The sequence below is a fragment of the Bufo gargarizans genome, chromosome 6 (genome assembly GCF_014858855.1).
Source record: "Bufo gargarizans isolate SCDJY-AF-19 chromosome 6, ASM1485885v1, whole genome shotgun sequence".
Classification (NCBI taxonomy): Eukaryota; Metazoa; Chordata; class Amphibia; order Anura; family Bufonidae; genus Bufo; species Bufo gargarizans.
Genome location: NC_058085.1, coordinates 362785043 through 362813003, shown reverse-complemented (window position 1 = coordinate 362813003; position 27961 = coordinate 362785043). Strand labels below are relative to the sequence as shown.

Sequence of the window (27961 nt, the reverse complement as noted above, 5' to 3'; positions counted from 1 at the left end):
TGCAACTGCTGGCGCGGCGGAGGTTGATGACCCACGTTCTAATCACTTATCCCCCATGCTTGAATCCTGGTTTGTCATGGGCCTGCTGCCCATGTCAGGACACATCTTACTGACTTAGAGCATGTCAGGACACGTGACACTACCCGCGGCCCTTGTTCTTACCAATTACGCATCCTACTACGTCCTACATTACAAGAGCCTACAGCCCATCTGCCGCAGGGTGCACAACCCCTTTAAAGTGCATGTCCATAGCTAGCAATGAGCTGTGACTACAGCCTAGTTACATCATCTAATCGAGTCTGAAATCCACCCGCTGTCTCATCAGAGGCTCAAGGCTGCTGCTCTATTCCTCCTCTATGCTTTACACTGCAGCTCTGATCGCTCCACTTGGCTGTTGTGTATAAGCACAATCTCAGCAGGAAGACGGAGTTGTTTTCCTTCTTACCTTTTGTCTGGATGGTGTCAACCAACATGTCAATGGCGATGATGGTCCCGGTACGGCCAATCCCGGCGCTGTGAACGGAGCAGAGGAGACGACAGATGAGGCGCTTTTTGGCTTCCGTCTAGTAAATTAGCAGATCTTCACTTCTTACTGTCTTTTTACAACTTATCTACATCTGTTGTTCAGTAAGTAACTTTCTTTACCTTATATTAGACTTATTAAATCATTTTTAATACTCCAGCCACATCCAGAGCTGCATTGAAACACTCTCCTGCCAAATATTCTGCTAGAACCAGCCCTCCTGGCAGCATCACATCACAGCATGGTCTGTACATAACCTGGAGCAGGAGGAAGGCGACTTCAGTTCAAGGAGTCTTAGGGCTAACTAGAAGCCAACATAATTTGTATGCAGCTTTGGATGTGATTGGAGCGCCAGAATGTTCAGAAACGGGCCTGACATTACCTGCAGTGTACAATGATGGGTCCCGCTCCAGGAATGCTCTCTTGCACGCGATTCACCTCCCCCAGAAAGCTCAGGACACCTCCAGGGTCGGCAGGCACGCCATGGTCCGGCCAGCTCAGGTACTGGTAGTGAAAGATATCCCGGGTCCTGCCACTCTGAAAAAACATAAAAGACCCTGCCATGACGGGGACACAATAGCCAGACGCTGCGGTACGGCCACATGGAAATTCCAATAGTCCGGCACACATCAGAAATCCAGGATACAGACACTTCGTCATAGACGATGAATCTGAGCGACTCTGGACCTGCAGACGCCAGAAGACTGGAAATTCGGTGGAAACCTATTGCGTATTTTTACTTCATACATGTTTTACGTTCTTGCAAGTGAGGTTTATATCGTTTTCTATATATTTTTTTTATTTATTTTAGACCTCCCGAATAATCTGTCAACTAACAAGTCTCTACTGACGTCGGATGTGATGAACAGCATGACTTCTTCAGGATTCTCACTGCTGGATTTTTCCCAGGAAGTTGTTTTTATGCCTCAAAAAACTTCTAAAAGGGTGTGCAGACTATTGCAAGGGTCGTATAGAAGCAGAGCTCCAAATACCTAAGGTTCTGCGAAGTAACACACTGACCTTCCACCACGATTGGCACATATGGCGGATCTCGTCTGGAAAATCTGCAGCGTAATACAGCACCAGCAAAGTGTACGATATTAGACAAACCCCGTGTTGACATGTTTGTTCAGTGGCCTGCCGCGTGGACATTGAGATCTGCAGCGTGCCAATTCTTTGTGTGATTTTTGGCGCAGATTTTACTCGTCAATGGGTGGGTGAGACCTGCACCAAAACCGCATTGAATCTGCAGCAAAAACCGCGAGTTTGTTCTCTCCTCTGTTCCGCACCCCTTGACAATCCCTATGTATGTACTGTACATTGGGAAAAATGTCTCTTGAACGGAGGATCGACCCGTGAAAGGCTGGAATTTACAGGGGATTGATCTGCAGGTAACAAAGACAACCGCCAATCAGCTGTTGCATTCCGCATTTTTGCAGACACATAGACTTCAATGTGGTTTTCACTGACAAGTATAGGACATGTTTCATTTGTTTTGCGGAGCCGCATATTCGCGGACAGCATACAACCATCTGAATGAGCCCTAACCCTGATAGGATTGTTTTTGCAAACTAATATTTATTGATCCAAAGCCTCTAAAAAGAAGCAATACCAATCTCCAATCATTTTATGCTTACAGCTCCTGTACAGACTTATGTGTCTCCATGGTTACAGACTACAAACCAAACCATGTGTAGTCGGGTCCTGCAGCCATGTGTTACTCCGCTCTCTCTTCATAACCTACGGACAGAAGAAGAGAAGGCAAAATGGAAGATAGTGCAGGATCAGACTACACAGTCTGTACTCATTGAGACACATAGGTCTGCATAGGAGCTGTATACTCAAGACGGTAGGAGACTTTTAAATCAAGGCTATTTGCAAAGCCGTTTCATATTTTTATTTGATTCTTCATGAATCTGCCCCTTCTCTAGTGATCAGGTGTATACTTACATCCTCCAGGCTGGACACTCGTAAAGTCCGGACCTTGTACTCCATGGCCTCATGTTCTGTAAGAACTTCAACCCAAAAGTTTCCAAATTCCTTTCCATCAGCCCCGGCATCTGGCCAGTAGGGGACACATTTAGTCTGGTATGGAATGAAATGGTCAGTGACAAGAAAGAAACAGTCAGTGCCAAATGTACCATAAAGGCAACATCCACCATAAAGCTGAACTATAGCATTTTGTCTGTCTACAGCAACAGCTAGAGGGAGCTCAGGAGATTACTATATACAGATATATACAGCCACCACTAGAGGGAGCTCAGGAGATTACTGCATACAGATATATACAGCCACCACTAGAGGGAGCTCAGGAGATTACTACATACAGATATATACAGCTACCACTAGAGGGAGCTCAGGAGATTACTGCATACAGATATATACAGTCGCCACTAGAGGGAGCTCAGGAGATTACTACATACAGATATATACAGTCACCACTAGAGGGAGCTCAGGAGATTACTACATACAAATATATACAGCAACAGCTAGAGGGAGCTCAGGAGATTACTACATACAGATATATACAGCCACCACTAGAGGAAGCTCAGGAGATTACTACATACAGATATATACAGCCACCACTAGAAGGAGCTTGAGAGCTTACTATATACAGATATATACAGCCACCACTAGAGGGAGCTTGAGAGCTTACTATATACAGATATATACAGCCACCACTAGAGGGAGCTTGAGAGCTTACTACATACAGATATATACAGCCACCACTAGAAGGAGCTCAGGAGATTACTGCATACAGATATATACAGCCACCACTAGAGGGAGCTCAGGAGATTACTGCATACAGATATATACAGCCACCACTAGAGGGAGCTCAGGAGATTACTGCATACAGATATATACAGCCACCACTAGAGGGAGCTCAGGAGATTACTACATACAGATCTATACAGCCACCACTAGAGGGAGCTTGAGAGCTTACTATATACAGATATATACAGCCACCACTAGAGGGAGCTCAGGAGATTACTACATACAGATCTATACAGCCACCACTGGAGGGAGCTCAGGAGATTACTACATACAGATCTATACAGTCACCACTAGAGGGAGCTCAGGAGATTACTACATACAGATCTATACAGTCACCACTAGAAGGAGCTTGAGAGCTTACTATATACAGATATATACAGCCACCACTAGAGGGAGCTTGAGAGCTTACTATATACAGATATATACAGCCACCACTAGAGGGAGCTTGAGAGCTTACTACATACAGATATATACAGCCACCACTAGAGGGAGCTCAGGAGATTACTACATACAGATATATACAGCCACCACTAGAGGGAGCTTGAGAGCTTACTATATACAGATATATACAGCCACCACTAGAGGGAGCTCAGGAGATTACTGCATACAGATATATACAATCACCAGTAGAAGGAGCTCGAGAGCTTACTATATACAGCCACCACTAGAGGGGGCTCAGGATCGTACTGTATACAGATATATACAGCCACTATTAGAGACTCAACAGCTTACTGCATACAGATATACAAAGTCACCACTAGGGGGAGCTCAAGAGCTTACTGCATATATAAATATAGCCACCTCTAGAGGGAGCTCAGGAGCTTACTGCAGACATAAATACAGCCACCACTAGAGGGAGCTCAGGAGCTTACTGCATACAGATATATACATCCACTACTAGAGGGAGCTCAGGAGATTACTGCATACAGATACAAACAGCCACCACTAGAGGGAGCTCAGGAGATTACTACATACAGATATATACAGCCACCGCTAGGGGGAGCTCAGGAGATTACTGCATACAGATATATACAGCCACCACTAGGGGGAGCTCAGGAGATTACTGCATACAGATATATACATCCACTACTAGAGGGAGCTCAGGAGATTACTGCATACAGATATATACAGCCACCACTAGAGGGAGCTCAGGAGATTACTGCATACAGATATATACAGCCACCTCTAGAGGGAGCTCAGGAGCTTACTGCATACAGATATATACAGCAACCACTAGAGGGAGCTCAGGAGCTTACTGCAGATAGAAATACAGCCACCACTAGAGGGAGCTCAGGAGCTTACTGCAGACATAAATACTGCCACCACTAGAGTAGCAGAGGAGCTTACTGCATATCGATATTTTGAGTCACCACTAGAAGGAGCTAAGGAGCTTGCTGCATTGAGTTCAATATATAAACCGCATGTCATATGCTCCTCCTAGTGGTGGCTGTGGCCTTGTTCTAAAATAAAAAAAAAATCCACTTTTTTCCCCATCATTCTGCACTGAATACTCCATAATGAAAAAGGGAGAACAGAATGTTAGAAATCTATTAATTTATCAAAAAGGAAAAACTAAAATCTTGCATTGCCATTTTTACTCAGGACATAAGTATTCAGCCCCTTTACTCAGGACTTAGTTGAAGCCCCTTTGGGTGCAGCAGAAATGTTTTGGTCCCCTTGTCTAGATCTGTGTCTTCACACAATCCTGTCTCTGAGCTCTACAGGTTGTATCTCGCCAATCACGTCCAATCCACAGAATTTACAACAGGAGACACCAATCAAGGTGCAGAAACATCTCAAACAGGGCCGTCTTTAATATTGATTGGACCCTGAGCAAGAATTTACTTGGGCCCCCTGGATCCCGCCTTCTCACACCCTAGCATGCAATTACGCCCTCCACCACAACACACACACACACACACGAAAAAATCCACACACCTGGTAGAGTACAGTGAATTACTGTAAATACTTACAGTTCTGAAGACTCCAGCGGATCAGTGCTCTGGGCAGCTGGGCTCAGGGCTGGAAGTGGGCACCGCTCTGCAGTTCAGGAAAGAGACCGGGGCTCGGCTCACCCTAGCGTTGCAGTGCACCCCAGCACCCCACAGTATGCAGTATAGTACCCTATAGTATACAGCACCCCACAATATGCAGTATATAGTATAGAACCCCACTGTCACGAACTATGGATCCGATCGCTCCGGATCCCACAGCTGTGACGTAGTGGTCTGTGACGGAGTCTGCGCACACACAGAGACCTCACGTGACCGGAGTATTACCATTCGGCTAACACTCCCCCACTACACTTCGGTAACTGCCACCACGTGGGTTCCCGGTCCACGAGCCGACTATCCGGGTCATTCACTATCACACAGATCAGTGGATGAACCGGATATCACTTACTGACCAACCGCAGTCAATCACCCCCAGCTACAATTCCTAAATGCAATTTAACTAACTACCTGGTAACGTCTCTTCAAAGGCAAGGTACGTTGTTCAGCAGCTTAGAATATGGAAGACTTGGCTATTTAGATTTTATAATCTTTAATAAGCGGTAAAAAGCAGCGCATACAAGTCTAATGAAAATGACTATAAATCTACCGAATAATAATAACAGTATAAATAATCACGACAGTTCAAATGAAAGGTAAAAAGATGGAAGAATACTTAGTTTCTCTGGAGGGTTTCAGATGGTCGTTCATATGTCCTTTTTGAATCCTTGCAAACCCCTTTTCAGTATGTATCAGGGGAGACCCTCAAAGTTCTTCTGATACAGGGATATGCCGTCAATGTCCAATTAAGTGTCTGGTGATGTTCCATGGGTCTCTCTCCTCTGTCCTTGTGCACGGATTTTTATGAACTCTCCCATGGGCAGGAGACTTACTCCTGTCAGCCATAGCAGCAGAGTGACTGTGAAGCACACAGTTGATTCATAAATGAAATATGAAAGTGGACTGGTTTTATGCCCAGAGCTAATTAAGGGCTATTAGCTCTCCTCAAACCAGACCTGGAAATTAATGACGTCACGCTCCAGCCAGGCTTGACAGCGAGCTGATCTTATCTTATAGGACAGGATGAGCTGGGCCTGGTATAGCTTTTATGACCTTTTATAGCTGGCCTCACAGAGTAGTGGTAATAAAAGTGTCCATCTATATCATAGGTGACTCAGGCTTCAGGAAGATGAGAGTTCACAGTTTTTTTACATATGCCAGAAGCATATAAGATGGCTACCCAGAGGAATTATGTATGTATGCCGGCACACCCACAGTATGCAGTATAGCATCCTATAGCATACAGTATAGCACCTCACAGTATACAGCACCCCACAGTATACAGTACCCTATAGTATACAGCACCCCACAGTATGCAATATATAGTATAGCACCCCATTGTATGCAGAATAGCATACAGTATAGCACCCCACAGTATACAGCACTCCATAGTATACAGCACCCCACAGTATGCAGTATAGCACCCTATTGTATACAGCACCCCACAGTATGCAATATATAGTATAGCACCCCACAGTATGCAGTATAGCATCCTATAGAATACAGTATAGTGCAGTGTCCAGGAACGGGTACGCTGACGCCACTTTAATGCAGTGGCAGGGTCAGGTAAATAATAGTCTGTATTTGTTTGTGACGCCAATTGCAGGGCCCTTCCAAGGTGTTATAACGCACACCCCAGATTAGGAATGCCATAGTAGTGTAATGGCCTATAATGTCTCTATAGTTTTGTGGTAGTTGTGTCACGGTGTCTTCTACCTGGGTACGGCTGGACTCCTGGCTCACTTGCAATAAATTTGAGTGTAGTGATAGTAGGAGTAATAGAGGAACTCTGCAGAATAAATGATGTCCAGACCTTTAGATGAAGTTCAAACGTTGCTTTACTTGAAATAACTTGCATCCAAGCAGTATACAGCTTTGGTCTCTTGGTCCCAGCAGGTTTTGGCAATCATTGGCAGGAATGAGTACTTCTGCTTTAAATGTGGAGCTTGCAGGATAAAACGTCTGCTTGGTAGCTCTGTGACTATGGCAGATGGATTCTCAGGGGATGCTTTCTTCCTGGAACTCTGGAATTTGTCTGTAGTTTTCTGCTTTCCTCATCAAGCAGAGTTGAAGGTGCTGGGAAGACTGGGAATATGGCCAAGTCTCAGCCGAGACTAGGTCCTTGCTGTCTTCCCTATTCAGAGGACCTCCTCACACACACACCCTACCCCTAGCAGGGGGTGGGCTACAGTCACTCTAACTTCCTTCTCCACCCATGCTGCAGGATGTAGGACCAATCCACTTCCCCACACACAGGGGGAGCCAAGCTGGAATAATCCATTCCAGCTCAGATACACTAAATGGTACTTGCCAATGAGTTGCTGCCACCTACTGGTAAGCAGGCAAATTACAGGAACAATTACATTTAACATGGATTTATATGCACCTTCTGTCAGATGACAGTATAAAGGCTCTTAGAAGATAGTAGCGGGGTAGAGGCATGTAGTAACACAACTCTGTGGTGTTACATTCCCCCTTACTTTGAGTCAAGCTGCCCTCGGTTTGTGCTTAGGATAAGAGGAACAAGCTCTGGGTTACCCAATTCAATACAAAGTGCTGCATGAAGTACATATAAAGACATACAAAGACAAACACATAACGGATACCCTAAGGTTCCTGCCCACATGAGTAGGGTGTCTTATTAACATTTTCCCTCTCGGTATACCCAGTGAACCAACGGTCTGCACTAAGCAATCATTACTGACTGACTTTGAAGTATTTTGTCCTAATACCAAAGAAAGCATGGGGGGGTCTTTACTCTGTTATCCCACCATTGTGTAATGAAATGCCCACAAATGGAAGGGTGGCTTTATCCTGTATTTCCTTCCCTGCACCAAAGTCGGAAATTAAGCTTATAGCACGATCACTATGGTGACTATGGGTAGCTAAATGGCACTAAGGTGGAGGCGCCATACCTTAGGCAAAGGCACAGAAGGGGGAGGTATACGCTTCTCCAAACGCTTCTGGCAGTCACAAGAGGAGGGTATAATAATCCCATGAAACTCCTGGAAGACATACCAGGATGGGGGTTTAACAGTCCCATTACCAATCTTGGCACATATAACAAACAGGAAGGAGGGGTATATTATTCCCCTAGCCATTCCCGAAGCAGCGAGGTTACCCTTGTAGTTGCTGGACCTGCCTGGGACTTACCACTTGGTCCTACCTGGGTACCCGGGATACATGACACCAGGAGTAGGCCATTAGTATTAAGAGTCCAAAGAGGCAGTCCGTTTAAAGAGAACAGAGCTGTAAAGCAAAGTGACACAAAAGAAGGGTGCTACAGATCTGGCTAAGTGCAAAAGTTAAGTGCAATTCCACAAAAAGTGCATAGATTTACATTGCGGCACCTGGAAAAGAATACACACAATGGGCATAAGTGCTTTAACGTTGCTCAATCTGTAAACTTGAGTGCAAAAACATAGTGCAAAAATATCACAATAGAGATCACAAAGAGCTCAGGTACACGTTTGAGTCCTTTCTTTGGGTGCTGGCTTGTGATGTTGCATAACCTGTAAACATGTTGGGAAAAACAGTGCAAATATATTATGCATATATCAGTGCAATCAATATTATCATAATATGCTCAAATATGACCTGAGTCCTTTTTCTTGAAGTGCTTTACAATTGGAATCCTCTGGAAACAAACAAAAGTCACTTGTAATCCAATAGGAGGTATATTTGTAATCCAAGGAACAATATAAAATGTTATATAAAACACATAAAATAGCAGCATAAGTGAGAACCATAGTTTCATGAGGCTCTCAAGTAGCCTGAGGAAGGGGATAAAACAATACGCAACCTGGAGTGTAAACAGTTGTTGAAGATGGAGGGAGTCGTGACAAACGTGGCCATCCAGCTGAGGCTGTAACTAACGGCAACAGAGTAAAACAGAACTGGCCAACAGTCTCTCAGTTTTCTGGACCATTAGTTCTTGTTGGCTTCCATTAGTTCTTGTTAAAGTTAAGGAGACATTTAGAGAAGGACTTGCAGGTCCTCCTCACTGTTGGAGCTGCTAAAGCTAATAAGAGGGCGATCCTGCCTTTGGTAACTCAGCTTTGCGGCAGTAATGGTGCGCCACTACCCTCTAGTGGTGTCTTATGGTTGTGGCTGAGTAGTCAGCCTGGTGAATGCTGCTGTGACCTGCTGCAAGCCGGTATCCCTTGCCGATGCAGAGGCATGCAAATCCTCTGGCTGAAGGGACTCTGTTAGGCAATCTAGGGGAGCCTGTGGGACCTTCCAGGGTAGGATGTATCCCTGTACTCTTGGAATGAATCAGACCTCCCTGGGTCTGGTGACCTGTTTCGGGACCACCGGGCGCGGTGTAGGGGCAGCTATGGGCTGGACCAGGGCCTCAGGGAGCAGGATCGCTACTACCTGATGTTGCGGCCGTTTCCGGTGCCTCCTGCTGGTGCGTCGCGGTGGTCGCGGCTGTCTCCGGCACTGCGGTCGACTCCTCAGAGGACGCAGCTCGTTCCTGGGCCGGGACGTCAGTCGCTGGAGGTGACGATGCGGCACTTAATGATGCAGGCGCCTCCAGTGCCTGGACGACTTGACCGTCGGTGGCTTCCGCGGGAGCTGGCTTGGCTGTGGTGGCCATCTTGGGGAACGGCTGGTTTGCTGGTTCAGTAGCCGCGGAGGAACCCACAGCCTCCGGGATCTGGACTGCAGGGCTGACGTCAGCTTCCACGGGAGCAGGCTCAAGAACGGCGGCCATCTTTGAGTCAGGGGTGGTGGCCGTTTCGCCATCCGAAGAGGAATCCGCGGCCTCTGGTATCACAGCAAACACCGACGGTATTTTCTTGCACACAAGTTGGGAGACCCGGATCTCCGGTGGGTATTTTTCGTACACCGGTTCGCCTTTGATTGTCATCTCGTCCCACTTTGGCTTGGAGAGCGTCATCTTCCTTTGCTCCTCAGTCAGGCTGGATGCAGGAAGTGAACGTGAAGCCTGAGAGAAGGAGTCTTCACTCCCTTGGCTCACATTGCAAAGTTCTTGGTGGGCAGGATTTAGGTTTCCCGCTTCTAGAGGGGCATAGTTAGCATTTTCGCTCTGCTGAGAGGGCTTGTGCTTTTCGCGCTGCTGAGAGGGCTTGTGTTTTCCTGCTTCTGAAGGACATGAAGAAGCGGCGTCATTACAGAAATATGGTGAATTAAACTTTGGAGTGCTGTTGCGCACAGTTTAGCGCTTTCTGGCACCACAATAAAAGCAATAAAGTCACTTTTTAGGGTTTTTACACAGTCTTTAGGCCTTGTAGTAGTGTTAGACGCACAATTCGATCCTGTTCGTGACGCCACTTTGCAGTGACCAGGAGCGGGTACGCTGACGCCACTTTAATGCAGTGGCAAGGTCAGGTGGATAATAGTCTGTATTTGTTTGTGACGCCAATTGCAGCATGCGCAGGGTATTATCCCAGGGCCCTTCCAAGGTGTTATAACGCACATCCCAGATTAGGAATGCCAGAGTGGTGTAATGGCCTATAATGTCTCTAAAGTTTTGTGGTAGTTGTGTCACGGTGTATTCTACCTGGGTATGACTGGACTCCTTGCTCACTTGCAAAAAATTTGAGTGTAGTGATAGTAGGAGTAATAGAGGAACTCTGCAGAATAAATGATGTCCAGACATTTAGATGACGTTCAAACGTTGCTTTACTTGAGATAACTTGCACCCAAGCAGTACACAGCTTTGGTCTCTTGGTCCCAGCAGGTTTTGGCAATCATTGGCAGGAATGAGTACTTCTACTTTAAATGTGGAGCTTGCAGGATAAAACGTCTGCTTGGTAGCTCTGTGACTATGGCAGGATTAGCTTCTGCACTTATCTGGTAACTTCTGCTTGGTGGGGACAGACTAGCTGAGGAGGAATAGGCTTCTCCTAGGCACTGGACTTACCTTACAGATGGATTCTCAGGGGATTCTTTCTTCCTGGAACTCTGGAGTTTGTCTGTGGTTTTCTGCTTTCCTCATCCAGCAGACCTGAAGGTGCTCAGACTGGGAATATGGCCAAGTCTCAGCCGAAACTAGGCCCTTGCTGTCTTCCCTATGCAGGGGAATGCCTCACACACACACACACACACACCCTACCCCTAGCAGGGGGTGGGCTACACGGACTCTAACTTCCTTCTCCACCCATGCTGCAGAATGTAGGACCAGTCCACTTCTCCACACACAGGGGGAGCTAAGCTAGGGGGAGTATAGCACTCCGCATTATACAGCACCCCATACTATACAGCACCCCACAGTATACAGTATACAGCACCCCACAGTGTACAATATACAGCACTCCATATATACAGCACCCCACACTATACAATATACAGCACCCCACACTATACAGTAGAGCAGTATAGCAGTCCGCAATATACAGCACCCCACAGTATACAATATACAGCACCCCACACTATACAACATACAGCACCCAACACTATAAAGCACCCCACACTATACAATAGAGCAGTATAGCTCTCCACAATATACAGCACCCCACAGTATACAGCACCCCACACTATACAGTATACAGCACGCCACAGTATACAGTAGATCAGTATAGCTCTCCACAATATACAGCACCACACCGTATACAGTAGAGCAGTATAGCACCCCACAATATACAGCACCCACAGTATACAGCACCTCATAGTATACAGTAGAGCAGTATAGCACCCCACAGTATACAGTAAAGCAGTATAGCAACCCACACTATACAGAACCCCACAGTATACAGTAGAGGAGTATAGCGCTCCACAATATACAGCACCCCACCGTATACAGTAGAGCAGTATAGCACCCCACAATATACAGCACCCTACAGTATACAGTAGAGCGGTATATCACCCTGCAATATACAGCACCCTACAGTATACATAGAGCAGGATAGCGCTCCACAATATACAGCACCCCACCATATACAGTAGAGCAGTATAGCACCCCATAGTATACAGCACCCCATAGTATACAGTAGAGCAGTATAGCACACCACACTATACAGTACCCTACAGTATACAGCACCCCATAGTATACAGCACCCCATAGTTTACAGTACAGCAGTATAGCACCCCACAATATACAGCACCCCATAGTATACAGTAGAGCAGTATAGCACCCCACAATATACAGAACCCCATAGTATACAGAAGAGCAGTATAGCACCCCAAAATATACAGCACCCCATAGTATACAGTAGAGCAGTATAGCGCTCCACAATATACAGCACCCCACAGTATACAGTAGAGCAGTATAGCGCTCCACAATATACAGCACCCCATAGTATACAGTAGAGCAGTATACCACCCCACAGTATACAGCACCCCACAATATACAGCACCCCGTAGTATACAGTAGAGCAGTATAGCACCCCACAGTATGCAGCACCCCACTATACAGTAGCTTGCAGTATATTAGCATAACAGCCCCTGTCACCATTTCCTGATGTAATCTTCACAAAAAAAAGCTCCACATTTAAGGCAAACTTCTCCTGCAGCAACACTCCTGGTAGAAAGAAAGGACCTTTGATTACCTCATAGCCATGTGACCAGTAATATCGCTATGTTACTGGTCACATGGTGATGATGTCATCTAAGGTCCTTTCTCCTAAGAGAATCACAGCTCTCACTCTCTCACAGTTCGCTGCCTGGAGTGCCGACATGCAGGCAGGCATTGCAGTACCCCCCTGTATAGCTGTCAGCCTGACACCTGGGGCGGACCCCCCCCCCTAAGCCACGCCACTCAATGTCATTGAATTTGTGGGCAGTGGCCAGCGGGGCTCAAGAGGTTTCTGCCCCTTTTGCCACATGTTAAAGATGGCCCTGATCTCAAAGATGATCAAGAAAAATGTCCCCCCAGTTAAATGTCAAATGTCATAGCAAAGGGTCTGAATACTTATGTGCAGGCCAAATTTTAGTTTTTCCTTTTTGCAATACCTTTTCAGTATCTGATTTCACTTCCAGATTATAAGGTATTAAGTGCAGAATGATTTTAGTACAAGGCTGTAACAAAACAAAAAAACTTTCGAAATGCATTGTATATTAGAAATATATAAGAAATAAAATTTTCTGATTAAGGGTACTTTCACACTTGCGTTAAACTTTTCCGGTATTGAGTTCCGTCCTAGGGGCTCAATACCGGAAAAAAACTGATCAGTTTTATCCTAATTCATTCTGAATGGAGAGCAATCCGTTCAGTATGCATCAGGATGTCTTCAGTTCAGTCACTGTACGGTTTTTGGACAGAGAAAATTTCTGAAGCCATTTTCTCCGTCCAAAATTCCGGAACACTTGCCGGAATGCCGGATCCGGCATTATTTTCCATTGAAATGCATTAATGCCGGATGCGGACCCAAGTGTTCCGGAAAAACGGATCCGGTTTTGCAGTCTGCGAACTTTAAAAATGTGAATAAGATAAATACCGGATCCGTGTTTCCGGATGACAACCGGAGAGACGCATCCGGTATTGCATGCATTTGTGAGACGGATCCGGATCAGTCTACAAATGCTCTTCGTTTGCATACAGATTGACGGATCCGGCAGGCAGTTCCGGCGACGGAACTGCCAGCTGTAATCCAACAACGCAAGTGTGAAAGTACCCTTAGATAAAAAAATACCGGTATTAAAAAAAACAAAAACAGAAGTGACAATGAGAAGCCTCACCCGTCCCTTCTCGATTTCTTTTGTGGTCATCACTATAAGCCGGCTGTTCTCTTGCCAGACCATCTGCCAGAAATCTCCAGTGGTGGACAATAGACACCCTTGACATGCAATGAAACGTTTGGAAGGTTCATCTTCACCAATCAGCTGGTTCTGATCGTAAAAAAAATAAAAATTGTGAAATTTTTTACATTTCTGAGACTGACCTTAATTTTTTTAACTATTAGGTTCCAAGGGAAAAGACAGAGGAAACCTTCAGTTATCAAAAGGGAAGAAATGGTGAAAAAGCGCCTAGTACAGAAGAAGGTTGTGACCCTCTTTCTGGACAATTACTCAAGATCCTTGTACTGTGTTAGGACAATATAGAAGGAAACCAGAAACCATACAATATAGAAGTTTTTTAAATATTGTTTAAACACTCCCAGTATTTCCTGAAGATATCGTGTTGCCTTTTTCTCCTTCTACCAAAGGCACTCACCGTAACGTAATTGGCATTAATATAATCTGAGCCTGGAATATCTGGATCTCCACTATGTAGCATAACTCTTGTGTGGTCAACTGGAAAGATAAGAGGGAATTTATTTTAGAGAAACAGAATTATGGTAAGTGGTGGGACCCGCCCTTTCAACAACCAAGGTTAACCGACCCCACCCTAGAAATTCGTTTTCTAGCTTAGTTTTCCTGTGCTTATCAGATGATTGCCTCTGCTTGAGTTGCAGAAAATGGATAATAGATCAGCCATGTTTGGACAACTGCTCCATTTCATGCTGACAGAAGGAGCGGTTGTCATTTGAAAGATGCTTCCTTGTTTGTAACTGTCAGGAGATCTGCATCTGAGCTTCTCTTGACCACAATGAGGTGAAGGAGGCGTCATTGCAATTATTGCTAGATGTATATGGGGTATGTCAGTAAAGTGGAAATGAGATGGAAACCAGGCAAACTCACATGGAAGGATATTTTTGTATCGGTTCTTGCTTTTGTTTTCCTGCCTTTGACCCTCTGTTCTTTCGTATAATAAGTTAGATTCCTGTTTCTGAAGAGCCTGTAGAGGAAAGAGACAACACCTATGAAGAAACCTACCAGCCATCATCCCCAAACCCCACTCAAAGACACAACTGAGGAAGGCAAAGGTAAGACGGCAGTGGCCAGATCTTGACTTTTTTGGCCAATGGTTCTAGGGAACTAGATGTATATGGTTGCCCAATGGCCAACACCCAATAGGTACCCCCAAATTTAGGACAGATGCTCTGAGTTTTTGTGTGTGTTTTGTCCAACAATTCCAACATTTTGGTAGGACTCATCCAGTTCATCCAGAAGAAGAAGATCATCTGACTACCTAGGTTAAAGTGATGATGTCATGCCCCAGCTCTGCCCAATATTTAAGCTGGCCATACACTAGATATGGCATATGGCTGAATGTTTGTCTGACAGCTATTCCTCACGATCTCGTTATACACCTAGACACTCAGCGAGACACCTCTGGTAGGTGTCTTCCTAAGAGCGAAAGAATTTGGCATGCTGAATTCCAAAATCGGCTGTTGGGACCACACACGCGCATTACATGGTTGGCAGGTTCTGCACAAATTGGCAGGTTTGGCCAGCATTAGTCTAATATGTATGGCCTACTCTACAGCTAAAATGTGACAACATAAGCAATATGAGGACTCCATGCACAATGAGGTCTTTCAAACTAAGTTTAAACTAGTTGGGAAAAAAGTTGGGTATAAAATAGGGTTAAACCGAGACTGTCATATTAGGAAGCCGATAGGATAGCTTAGAAGAGAAAAAGAATATAATAAAATCTAAAATAAAAGGATGATGAGTAGATTAAGTATGGCTTCAAGATACAAGGAGGGGAGTCCACCATAATAATCCAAAACCTCCACCCTCCAAAAAATCCCAAACTGAACTCTTTCTTCTAAGTTTTTATAGTTTAATAACAGATGAACAACTTACATCAAATTCTTCCCAAAATCCTGCCTTCGAAGACTCCTCCTTTTCTGACTTTTTATCTAGTTCCTTCATGCGGCTCTCAATGTCAGCTGCGTTGACTCTGGTGGAGTAGTAGGGCTGTAGGAGAAATAGACAGGGACATAAAAAAGGAGACTAAGGTCATGGTAAAGAGACATCCCAAAGGAGAACAAAACATAAAGTGAAAAACCAGAGAAGACATTTGTACAGAAAATAAAAATGGTGAATATCAGTGTGATTGACATATACAGTAAGTCAGGTTCAGTTTTCCAAATGCAACCATTCTGTCCAACTAGTCAACCCACTGATAATGGTCCCATCATATCACTGGTAATGTTGGTGAGATGGACATTGGGTGGATAGAACACCAACTACAGTAAATATACTCTGCTCTTACCTTTTTCAAATACACAAAGGCGCCAGATACTTCTTCTATGTGACTCTTCTTGTAAGCTTCAATTAGATCCGTGAGACAATCAAACTTTTTATCCCCCAGTGTATACTTCTCACCCTACAGAGACACACAGCTTATCAGTGAGACAGTGTTCACATTCTTCTAGATACTGTAGTGGGAGTATTATAGTAGTTATATTCTTGTACATAGGAGCAGTATTATAGTAGTTATATTGTTGTACAGAGGAGCAGTATTATAGTAGTTATATTCTTGTACATAGGAGGCAGTATTATAGTAGTTATATTCTTGTACATAGGAGCAGTATTATAGTAGTTATATTGTTGTACATAGGGGGCAGTATTATAGTAGTTATATTCTTGTACATAGGAGGCAGTATTATAGTAGTTATATTCTTGTCCATAGGAGCAGTATTATAGTAGTTATATTCTTGTACATAGGAGGTAGTATTATAGTAGTTATATTCTTGCACATATGAGCAGTATTATAGTAGTTATATTCTTGTACATAAGGGGCAGTATTATAGTAGTTATATTCTTGTACATAGGGGGCAGTATTATAGTAGTTATATTCTTGTACATAGGAGCAGTATTATAGTAGTTATATTCTTGTACATAGGGGCAGTATTATAGTAGTTATATTCTTGTACATAGGAGCAGTATTATAGTAGTTATATTCTTGTACATAGGAGCAGTATTATAGTAGATATATTCTTGTCCATAGGAGCAGTATTATAGTAGTTATATTCTTGTACATAGGAGGCAGTATTATAGTAGTAATATTCTTGTCCATAGGAGCAGTATTATAGTAGTTATATTCTTGTACATAGGAGGCAGTATTATAGTAGTTATATTCTTGCACATATGAGCAGTATTATAGTAGTTATATTCTTGTACATAGGAGCAGTATTATAGTAGTTATATTCTTGTACATAGGGGGCAGTATTATAGTAGTTATATTCTTGTACATAGGAGCAGTATTATAATAGTTATATTCTTGCACATATGAGCAGTATTATAGTAGTTATATTCTTGTACATAGGAGCAGTATTATAGTAGTTATATTCTTGTACATAGGAGGCAGTATTATAGTAGTTATATTCTTGTACATAGGAGGCAGTATTATAGTAGTTATATTCTTGCACATATGAGCAGTATTATAGTAGTTATATTCTTGTACATAGGAGCAGTATTATAGTAGTTATATTCTTGTACATAGGAGGCAGTATTATAGTAGTTATATTCTTGTACATAGGAGCAGTATTATAGTAGGTATATCCTTGTACATAGGAGCAGTATTATAGTAGCTATATTCTTGTACATAGGAGCAGTATTATAGTAGTTATATTCTTGTACATAGGAGGCAGTATTATAGTAGGTATATCCTTGTACATAGGAGCAGTATTATAGTAGTTATATTCTTGTACATAGGAGCAGTATTATAGTAGTTATATTCTTGTACATAGGAGGCAGTATTATAGTAGTTATATTCTTGTACATAGGAGGCAGTATTATAGTAGGTATATCCTTGTACATAGGAGCAGTATTATAGTAGCTATATTCTTGTACATAGGAGCAGTATTATAGTAGTTATATTCTTGTACATAGGAGGCAGTATTATAGTAGGTATATCCTTGTACATAGGAGCAGTATTATAGTAGTTATATTCTTGTACATAGGAGCAGTATTATAGTAGTTATATTCTTGTACATAGGAGGCAGTATTATAATAATATTCTTGTATACAGGTGAAACTCGAAAAATTTGAATATCGTGCAAAGTTCATTTATTTCAGCAATGCAACTTAAAAGGTGAAAATATTACATGAGATAGACTCATTACATGCAAAGCGAGATATTTCAAGCCTTTATTTGTTATAATTTGGATGATTATGGCTTACAGCTTATGAAAACCCCAGTCACAATCTCAGGTCCCCTTAGCTCAGGGGATATGGATTAATTAGCTGACTAGAGTGTGACACATTGAGCCTAGAATATTGAACCTTTTCACAATATTCTAATTTTAAGTTGCATTACTGAAATAAATGAATTTTTGCACAATATTCTAAATTTTCGAGTAGTTTAGTATTATTACCTCACAAATGATCTTGATGTGGGTCACCCGGGGTTTGCCATCTTTAACATCAGCTGTCAGGACAGAGATGACAAAATCTCCTGGTTTACTACGACTCTCTCTGACAAGGAAGGTCCACGCTTCCCCCTTCTGCAGCAGCAACTTCTCTGCATCTGGCCCAGAAAGATAGCCATGGTACCAGCTGTGGAAATATTGAACATATAGATATCTTATTCTGTATCTACACATGTTATTGATGACAGTATATAATTTAGCTTATAATGTCTTCACTAGGTCACCCTGTAAGAGATGCCCAGCTAAATGATCTTCAGAGAAAGATATAAAAAGACTGAGATTCCTCAAAGGTTGATACCTTTTAATGGCTAACTGAAAAGATGACAAAATTGCAAGCTCTCACAGCTACTTGGGCCTCTTCGTCTGGCGTCTCTTAAGACAGTATCTGAAGAGTCACATATTTATACACCACAGTCCAGAGGAATAGTCGGGTGGATGGGACAAGTGATGTAAAGCAGACCAATATGAGGGGAGGAGGAAACAAACAGTTGTAGCAGTAAATTGTCGAAGCAGTTATAGATGAGGATTACAGATAAGAAGCGTGAAGGTTTTATTGTCTTCTAATTGATGTTCAGTCCATAAATGCAATGAACCTAAGAGGTCTGATGTAGGACATAAACCCATGAGACACATTCATTCCTGATCTGAGGATGTCAAATGTTATCATGACCTTGTATTCACAGATTCTCCTGTCCCTGAGATGTGAAATTTCCTTTTACTATCAATACTTTCATGTCTGTGATGGCTGCAAAAGTGTTTAGGTTTCAGGCACATCTTTTCTTCCTTCTTTTATTGTGTGGTGATGAGAGTTCATTCTTGTTCGGAGTTTTTGACCAGTTTCACAGACATAGAGACCCCCAGTAGGACATATGGTACATACAATAAATAGACCACATTTGACGTGGTGCAGGTGAAGGTATCTGGGATCTCGTAGTCCTGATCTGTATTGGGGAGCTGCACCTTGTCAGTGGTCATTATGTATGGACAGGTCTTACATTTGGTCTGTTTGAAGGGGAATGTTCCTCTTGTGTTCCTAATTGCTCCAACAATTTACTGCTACAACTGTTTGTTTCCTCCTCCCCTCATATTGCTCTGCTTTACATCACTTGTCTCATCTACATCACTATTCCTATGTACTTCAGTGTATAAATATTTGAGTCTTTAGATAGTGTCTTAAGAGACACCTGATGAAGAGGCTCAAGTAGCCTCGAAAGTTTGCAATGTTGTCATCATCTTTTCAGTTAGCCATTAAAAAGTATCAACCACTGAGGAATCTCATCTTTTATTCTCTAGCTAACTTGGTAGAAATATATATATACCGTATTTTTCGTTTTATAATATGCACTCCCCCCCCCCCCCCAAAAAAAAAAAGTGAGGGGAAAATTGCTGTGCGTCTTATAAAGCGAATACTAGTGAGCGCTTCCATTATGGAAGGCTCACTAGTATGCATTAGGTCTGGGAGCAGGAAACAAGCGCTGAAAGTGCTTCTGGTACTCATCCTCCCTGCTCTTCTTTGATGGGGCCGGTGCTGCACTGTCCTGACCCCGTACAGCGTCAGGACGTAATGTGCGTCAGGTGACAGTGCATCGCCGGCTGGAGAAGACAGGGGAGCGCGACTGCTTCCGGAGAGGACGAGGAGCCGCAGCGCAGGAGAGGTAAGAGGAGTTTATTTTATTTTATTCTGATCTGAGGTCTGATGGGGTATATCATTAAGGGCTGATCTGAGGTCTGATTGGGGTCATAAATATAAGGCTGATATAAGGTCTAAAGAGGGTATGACATTAAGGGCTGATCTGAGGTCTGATGGGGCTGGGTGTCATAAATAAAGGGCTGATATAAGGTTTGATTGGGGTCATAAATAAAGGGCTGATATAAGGTCTGAAAGGGTATGACATTAAGGGCTGATCTGAGGTCTGATTGGGGTCTTAAATAAAGGGCTGATATAAGGTCTGAAGGGGGTATGACATTATGGGCTGATCTGAGGTCTGATAGAGGGCTGATGGGGTTCTGACATGGAGGACTGATATGGGGGTCTGATATGATGTCCTGATACTTATGGGGTCTGATCTGAGGATCTGATATGAGGTCTGATGAAAAAAAAATTTATTTTATTTTCCTCCTCTAAAATCTGGGGTGTGTCTTATCATCGGGTGCGTCTTTTAAAGTGAAAAATACGGTATATATTTTTTACATTTTCAGAGAAAGGTAACTTGGCCTGAAGACAAACAGCAGATGACTTAACAGATGAAACATCATGGTTCTTATCTGATGGCCTGAGAACAATCACCAGGTTTTTCTTCAGACAATCAGTTCGGGGGTCTGAAAGTTTCCCCATATCTAGCATCCCCAGGGGCGGACTGACCATTCGGGCACTTGGGCATGGACCGAGGGCCCGCGGCCACTAGGGGGCCCCGTCTGGCCCCGCTGGCTACTGCCTTCGCTCCGCCAGCTCAGTGTGTGTCCCGATCCTATCCTTCACTATGCAACAGCATAGCTCGCAAAGTAAAGGACTCACCGTAAATACTAATCAGCGCTTCCATTTTGGAAGCACTGATTAGTACTGGAGGACCAGGAAGTGGTCAAGGATCGGTACTCACCTGTGCAGGGCTGAGCACAGCGTGAGTCGTTCTTTGACGTCATGCTGTGCACGCCAGCCGACAGCAGGAGGAAGAAGATCGCGGCGCCGGTGAGGAGCGGAGGAGTCCAGGGGCAGGAGAGGTAAGTGTTTTATATATTTTTGTTAGGGGCATAATGGCCAGGCTACTGGAGGCTGAGGCATAATGGGAGGCCTGAAAGGCATAATGGGGGCTGGCTGAGAGGCATAATGTGGGCTGGCTGAGAGGCATAATGGGGGCTGGCTGAGAGGCATAATGGGGCCTGAGAGGCATAATGGGGGCTGATGAGAGGCATAAGGGCTGATAATGGAGGCTGAGAGGCATATGGGCTGATAATGGAGGCTGAGAGGCATATGGGCTGATAATGGGGGCTGATGAGAAGCATAAGGGATGATAATGGGGGCTGAGAGGCATATGGGCTGATAATGGAGGCTGATGAGTGGTATAAGGGATGATAATGGGGGCTACAGAGAGGCATAAGGCTCTAATCTGAGGTCTGATTGGAGGTCATTTACATTTGGGTCTGAGCTGAGGTCTGATTGGGGGTCTGATTTTAGGTCTTATTGGGGTCTTATTAACATTGGGGGTCTGATTGGGGCTGTCAGCTGAGGTCTGATTAACATTGGGGGTCTGATTGGTGGTCTGACCTGAGGTGTAATGAAAAATATTCTTTTTTCTTATTGTCACCCTCTAAAAACTGCAGAGCGGTGCCCACTCCCAGCCCTGAGCACTGATCCTGAGCCTGCTGGAGTCTTCAGAACTGTAAGTATTTACAGTAATTCACTATAAGCTATATTATATACAGTGGATATAAAAAGTCTACACACCCCTGTTAAAATGTCAGGTTTCTGTGATGTAAAAAAACTAGACAAAGATAAATCATTTCAGAACTTTTTCCACCTTTAATGTGACCTATAAACTGTACAACTCAATTGGAAAACAAACTGAAATCTTTTAGGTGGAGGGAAGATAACTGGGGATGTAGCTGTGCTCAGAGTTAAGCAATCACATTCACAATCCTGTTACATAGGAGTCAGCGTACACCTGCCATCATGTAAAGTGCCTCTGATTAACCCCAAATAAAGTTCCGCTGCTCTATTTGGTCTTTCCTGAAATGTTCTTAGTCGCATCCGACAGCAAAAGCCATGGTCCACAGAGAGCTTCCAAAGCATCAGAGGGATCTCATTGTTAGAAGGTATCAGTCAGGAGACGGGGACAAAATAATGTCCAAGGCATTAGTTCTACCATGGAACACAGTGAAGACAGTCATCATCAAGTGGAGAGAATATGGCACAACAGTGACATGACCAAGAACTGGACGTCCCTCCAAAACTGATGAAAAGACGAGAAGAAAACTGGTCTGGGAGGCGACCAAGAGGCCTACAGCAACATTAAAGCAGCTGCAGGAATATCTGGCAAGTACTGGCTGTGTGGTACATGTGACAACAATCTCCCGTGTTCTGCATATGTCTGGGCTATGGGGTAGAGTGGCAAGACGAAAGCCTTTTCTTATGAAGAAAACCATCCAAGCCAGGCTACATTTTGCAAAAACACATCTGAAGTCTCCCAAAAGCATGTGGGAAAAGGTGTTATGGTCTGATGAAACCAAGGTTGAACTTTTTGGCCATAATTCCAAAAGATATGTTTGGCGCAAAAAACAACACTGCACATCACCAAAAGAAAACCCACCCCACAGTGAAACATGGTGGTGGCAGCATCATGCCAAGGGGCTGTTCTTCTTCAGCTGGAACTGGGGCCTTAGTTAAGCTAGAGGGAATCATGAACAGTTCCAAATACCAGTCAATATTGGCACAAAACCTTCCGGCTTCTGCTAGAAAGCTGAACATGAAGAGGAACTTCATCTTTCAGCATGACAACGACCCAAAGCATACATCCAAATCAGCAAAGGAATGGCTTCACCAGAAGAAGATTAAAGGTTTGGAATGTCCCAGCCGGAGCCCAGACCTGAATCCGATTGACAATCTGTGGGGTGACCTGAAGAGGGCTGTGCCCAGGAGATGCCCTCGCAATGTGACAGATTTGGAGGGTTTTTGCAAAGAGTAGGCAAATCTTGCCAAGTCAAAATGTGCCATGCTGATAGACTCATACCCAAAAAGACTGAGAGCTGTAATAAAATCAAAAGGTGTGCAAGTATTAGTTTAAGGGTGTGCATACTTATGCAACCATATTATTTTATTGTTGTATGTTTTCTTCCCTCTACCTAAAAGATTTCAGTTTGTTTTTCAATTGAGTTGTACAGTTTATAGGTCACATTAAAGGTGGAAAAAGTTCTGAAATGATTTATCTTTATCTCGTTTTTTTTACAGCACAGAAACCTGACATTTTAACAGGGGTGTGTAGACTTTTTATATCCACTGTATGTTACTTGTTTTATGTGAGTGAGGGTGCTGGGTGGTTGGAGAAGGGGGTGGGGGATGGAGGGGTTAGTAGTACAGTACTATCTGCACATTGTAAAAAAAAAAAAAAAAAAGTAATCTGCAAAATACTATATATTTGTGTCAGAAGTTGTGTTTTTAAAATTTTTTGAATAATGACACAGCCATTTTATTTGATACTTTTGTGCTGATTCTTTTATTTTTCTCTATATTAAGGGACACTATAGTCACCAGAACCACAACAGCTAAACGTAGTAGTTCTGGTGTCTATAGCATCTCTCTGCAAGCTTTTTAATGCAAACACTGCCTTTTCAGAAAAAAGGGCAGTATTTACATTACTGCCAAGGAACACGTCTAGTGGTCACACACTGCACATTCCTGTGACTTATATTGCTGTGGAGCTTGCGATACTCACACACTGCACTCTTCTATGCATTTTATTGCTGAGGTGATCTGTGATGTACTTACACATCGCACATTAGACTCCATTCAGACATCCGTAGTGCATTGCGGATCCGCAATACACCCGGCTGGCACCCCCCATAGAACTGCCTATTCTTCTCCGCAACTGCGGACAAGAATAGGACATGCTTTATTTTCTTGCGGAGCTGCGGACCGGATCCGCATCTCTTCCGGCCCCATAGAGAATGAATGGGTCCGCACCCGTTCCGGATAATTGCGGAACGGATGCGGACCCATTCTACGGACGTCTGAATGGAGCCTTACTGTGAGTTGTATTGCTGAGGAGCTGTGCGATACACTGAGTCTGAGATACGCTTGTGTTGTGGTGGAGGGCGTGATTTTTTTAAAATTAGTAAACATTTATTTTGAACATAGTGAAGAGAAATTCTGTACCAAGTGTAGGTGATGTGGGCGGTGCAATATGTGTGTGGGCTGGGTGTGGCTTGAGGGTGGGGGGGACACATGGGCCCCATCATCTCCTATTGCCCGGGGGCCCCATGAGTTGTCAGTCCGCCCCTGAGCATTCCTCAATACCAATACACTATTACACCAGTTATCCACTAGGTGGCACTCTATAGAAGTGTAAATGAAGACCAGTGGAAAACTAGCACAGATCGTTAACACATTCTGATAAGCAGAATGCAAAGTAGAGTAAAAATATCCGCAGCACATTACAATACAGCTGTTGAGGCTAGGTGAGATTCTCTCATGAGCAAAAGTCAAGTGGTGATACAGTTGTCACGCCGCAATACGAGCCACAGAACACAGTAATAATAACAGTGAAATGGGTCTTGAAAAGTCCTGCCGTTCCACCACTGCGGCTCTCGTCCCCACCAGACTGGAAATGGTCAAGCAACTGCTGCAGCCAACGGCAGGCCTTAGCAGTGATGTGTGCACGAACGCCATGGGACTGATGAGCCTCTGCAGTCTTGTGCCATTTTTGCACACGTGGCCAGTGATTGAGTGCAACAGTCACATGAATGGGATCAAAATGTCATTTGCAGTTTGGTGGGGACAGGAACCGCAGCACCAGCACGGCAAGGCGATTAAAGTTGTTTTTTTACACCAGTTCCTGCCTGTCATTATTCCTTTTTCCATTTAGGTCAGACATCCCCTTTAATAAAAAAAGTTGCTTTATATAATTCTGAATGAAGGTTTGGAAGTAACTAGAGTACAAACATGGAACATTGAGGGAAGGAAGGGCCAGGAACTGCAAGTCGGCTACCCCTGCTGCTTGAGGTATTGCTGCTTCTCAGCTCCTGGCAAGGTTCTCAGGTCAGCAACCCTCACCTCCACTTGCTAGCTAACTACCATGTGAGGTTACGCTGGGTTTCTCTCTCTCCAGACTGTTTTCCAGCCGTCCATTTGCCGTAGTGTTACTGGACATGAGTTCTGCAGGGTACTGCTATTTATCATTTCATATGGCCCCCAGTATGAAGACCCAGGGGTGACCCCTCCACTGACCTCTAACTTGGCCCAGCATTATGCGGCACGTGGTTGTTAACCCCATCCTGCGAGGTACGTTTTTATTAACAGTGCAGTTTCTGCAGCAATCACAGTACATTCCACATAATAAACTACAGCACCATATGTCTACCAGGGCATCAGCCACAATGTGTAGCCCAGCTGTGACATCATCAGTCTCTAGCATACAGTATATACACTTAGCCTTTGCGCTGAGGGCATGCGAATTTATTATGCAATTAAATTTTACCCTTTCCTCACTGGCGTCTCCCAGCGGCTTGAAAGCTTAACTTGTAAATGCTAAAAAGCAGAATGAGATTTTGTGTAATGTAATAGCAGACACCGAGCTCAGGATTATTACTTCCTGCTGCAATGCATTGTGGGTATGGTAGCCTTATACTGCATTGTGATATAAAGCCCTGTTTATACACACAGTGAACCAGCAGGGAACCCTGGAGTCAACAGGACAAACTGGCAAGGTGTTGAATGCCGCTCTGGATGTGACTGGAGTATAAGACATATGCAAAACTGAGGACCAGTACAAGATAAATAAAGTATTTACTAAGTTACTCAGCATCATGTAAACTGTGAAATCAAAATCTGGAGAGGGGGTTGGGTGGGGGGCACGCAGGTAGATGTTGGACATTATATCCACGGCGTCTCTGTATCGGAGACTGTAATAACCTGACGCCGCTCGCACCTGTCCTCATGCCACACAGAGCGGTTTGCATTTTGCACAAGGCAGTAGTGCGGTTGAGTTGTTAGAAGTCACATGATGGAAAATGCAGTGACAAATTATTTCAAAACAGGGCAGAGAATTTTCCAACCGCAAGAAGGAAGCTGAGAGGGACACAGCGGAGCGCGGTATGGGTGGAGAGACGAGAAGGGAAGAAGGGGAAACTGAGAGCAAAGACTGGTCACTGCAGGGGCCCGAGGTGTGAAATGGTCAGGACAGAAGATACTATATGTAATATGTGTGCACTTATATATAGAACATAGAAGAGATCGACAGACAGATAGTAAGTGGACTGAAACGTTGCATGGGTGAATAAAGGACACATTTTCTTCACCATACAGAGGTGCCGTGGAACTTTTATATTTTATCTGGTAATTTAGTCAGATCCATAGCCGCTGGCCCTCCTTAAATTTTTGAGTTTTTCTACGGTGCTGCTCTTATTCTTTTTTTATGTAATAGATAGATAGGTCATGAAACCATAATGATGGATCCGGAAGGGACACCTCTCCATTAATTCCCCTCCTATATGCAATCTTTGCCTCACTGTGACCCCCGTTCTGATGATATCTCACCATGGACCCCCATTCTGGAGATATCTCACTGAGGACCCCCATTCGGGAGAAACCTCAAATTCTGGAAATATCTCACCAGAGACCCCTGATTCTTGACAAACCTCACCATGGACCAGTGTTCAGAAAAAAACTCACCATGGACTCGTGTTCTGAAGAAACCTCACCGTGGACCCGTGTTCTGAAGAAACCTCACCATGGACCCGTGTTCTGAAGAAACCTCACCATGGACCCGTGTTCTGAAGAAACCTCACCATGGACCAGTGTTCTGAAGAAACCTCACCATGGACCAGTGTTCTGAAGAAACCTCACCATGGACCCGTGTTCTGAAGAAACCTCACCATGGACCCGTGTTCTGAAGAAACCTCACCATGGACCCGTGTTCTAAAGAAACCTCACCATGGACCCGTGTTCTGAAGAAACCTCACCATGGACCCGTGTTCTATAGAAACCTCAACATGGACCTGTGTTCTGAATTTACCTCACCATGGACCTGTGTTCTGAATTTACCTCACCATGGACCCGTGTTCTGAATTTACCTCACCATTGACCCGTGTTCTGAAGAAACCTCACCATGGACCTGTGTTCTGAATTTACCTCACCATGGACCTGTGTTCTGAATTTACCTCACCATGGACCTGTGTTCTGAATTTACCTCACCATGGACCAGTGTTCTGAATTTACCTCACCATTGACCCATGTTCTGAAGATACCTCACCAAAGACCTGTGCTGTGGAGATATTGCATTGAATACTCACACTCTTGATATACTTCACCTGGGACCCTTTTTTCAAGAGATATCTCACCCAATGCTCTCATTCTGGAGATATCTCACCACGGAACCCCTTCTGGAAATATGTCAGCAAAGACCCCTTTTCTGGAGATCCCCATTCAAGGGAAACTTCTCACTCTAGAAAAACCTCACTTGGATTGGAGACCCCCTTGTTCTGGAGAAACCTTTATCAGTGACCATCCTCTCTAGAAATACCCAACCAGGATACCCCTGAAATATCAGAAATACCCCTCCTGGATATACCTTACCGGGGACCCAATTCTAATGATAGGTGACCACCCTTCTAGAAATATCCCAGCAAGATACCCCTGAAATACTCCTCCTGGATATACCTCACCGGGAAACCCATTCCGATGAAAGATAAGGGTGCCATACATGGAACCACACCTTTCAAACATTTCCGGCCTG

General features: G+C 44.0%; 1 protein-coding gene across 1 annotated transcript in view; it reads right to left on the bottom strand.

Annotated features, from left to right (window-relative positions):
* PTPN6 (protein tyrosine phosphatase non-receptor type 6) overlaps positions 1 to 27961 on the bottom strand; it is a 63708-nt gene that overhangs the window by 3808 nt on the left and 31939 nt on the right. Inside the window, exons 4-12 of the mRNA XM_044298235.1 lie at positions 18465 to 18645; positions 16358 to 16471; positions 15946 to 16059; positions 14935 to 15031; positions 14468 to 14547; positions 13993 to 14142; positions 2474 to 2608; positions 906 to 1060; positions 446 to 513 (exon numbers count right to left, since the gene is read on the bottom strand). Of these exons, the coding sequence (XP_044154170.1) occupies positions 446 to 513; positions 906 to 1060; positions 2474 to 2608; positions 13993 to 14142; positions 14468 to 14547; positions 14935 to 15031; positions 15946 to 16059; positions 16358 to 16471; positions 18465 to 18645 (1094 nt within the window). The remainder of the gene's footprint in view (positions 1 to 445; positions 514 to 905; positions 1061 to 2473; positions 2609 to 13992; positions 14143 to 14467; positions 14548 to 14934; positions 15032 to 15945; positions 16060 to 16357; positions 16472 to 18464; positions 18646 to 27961) is intronic.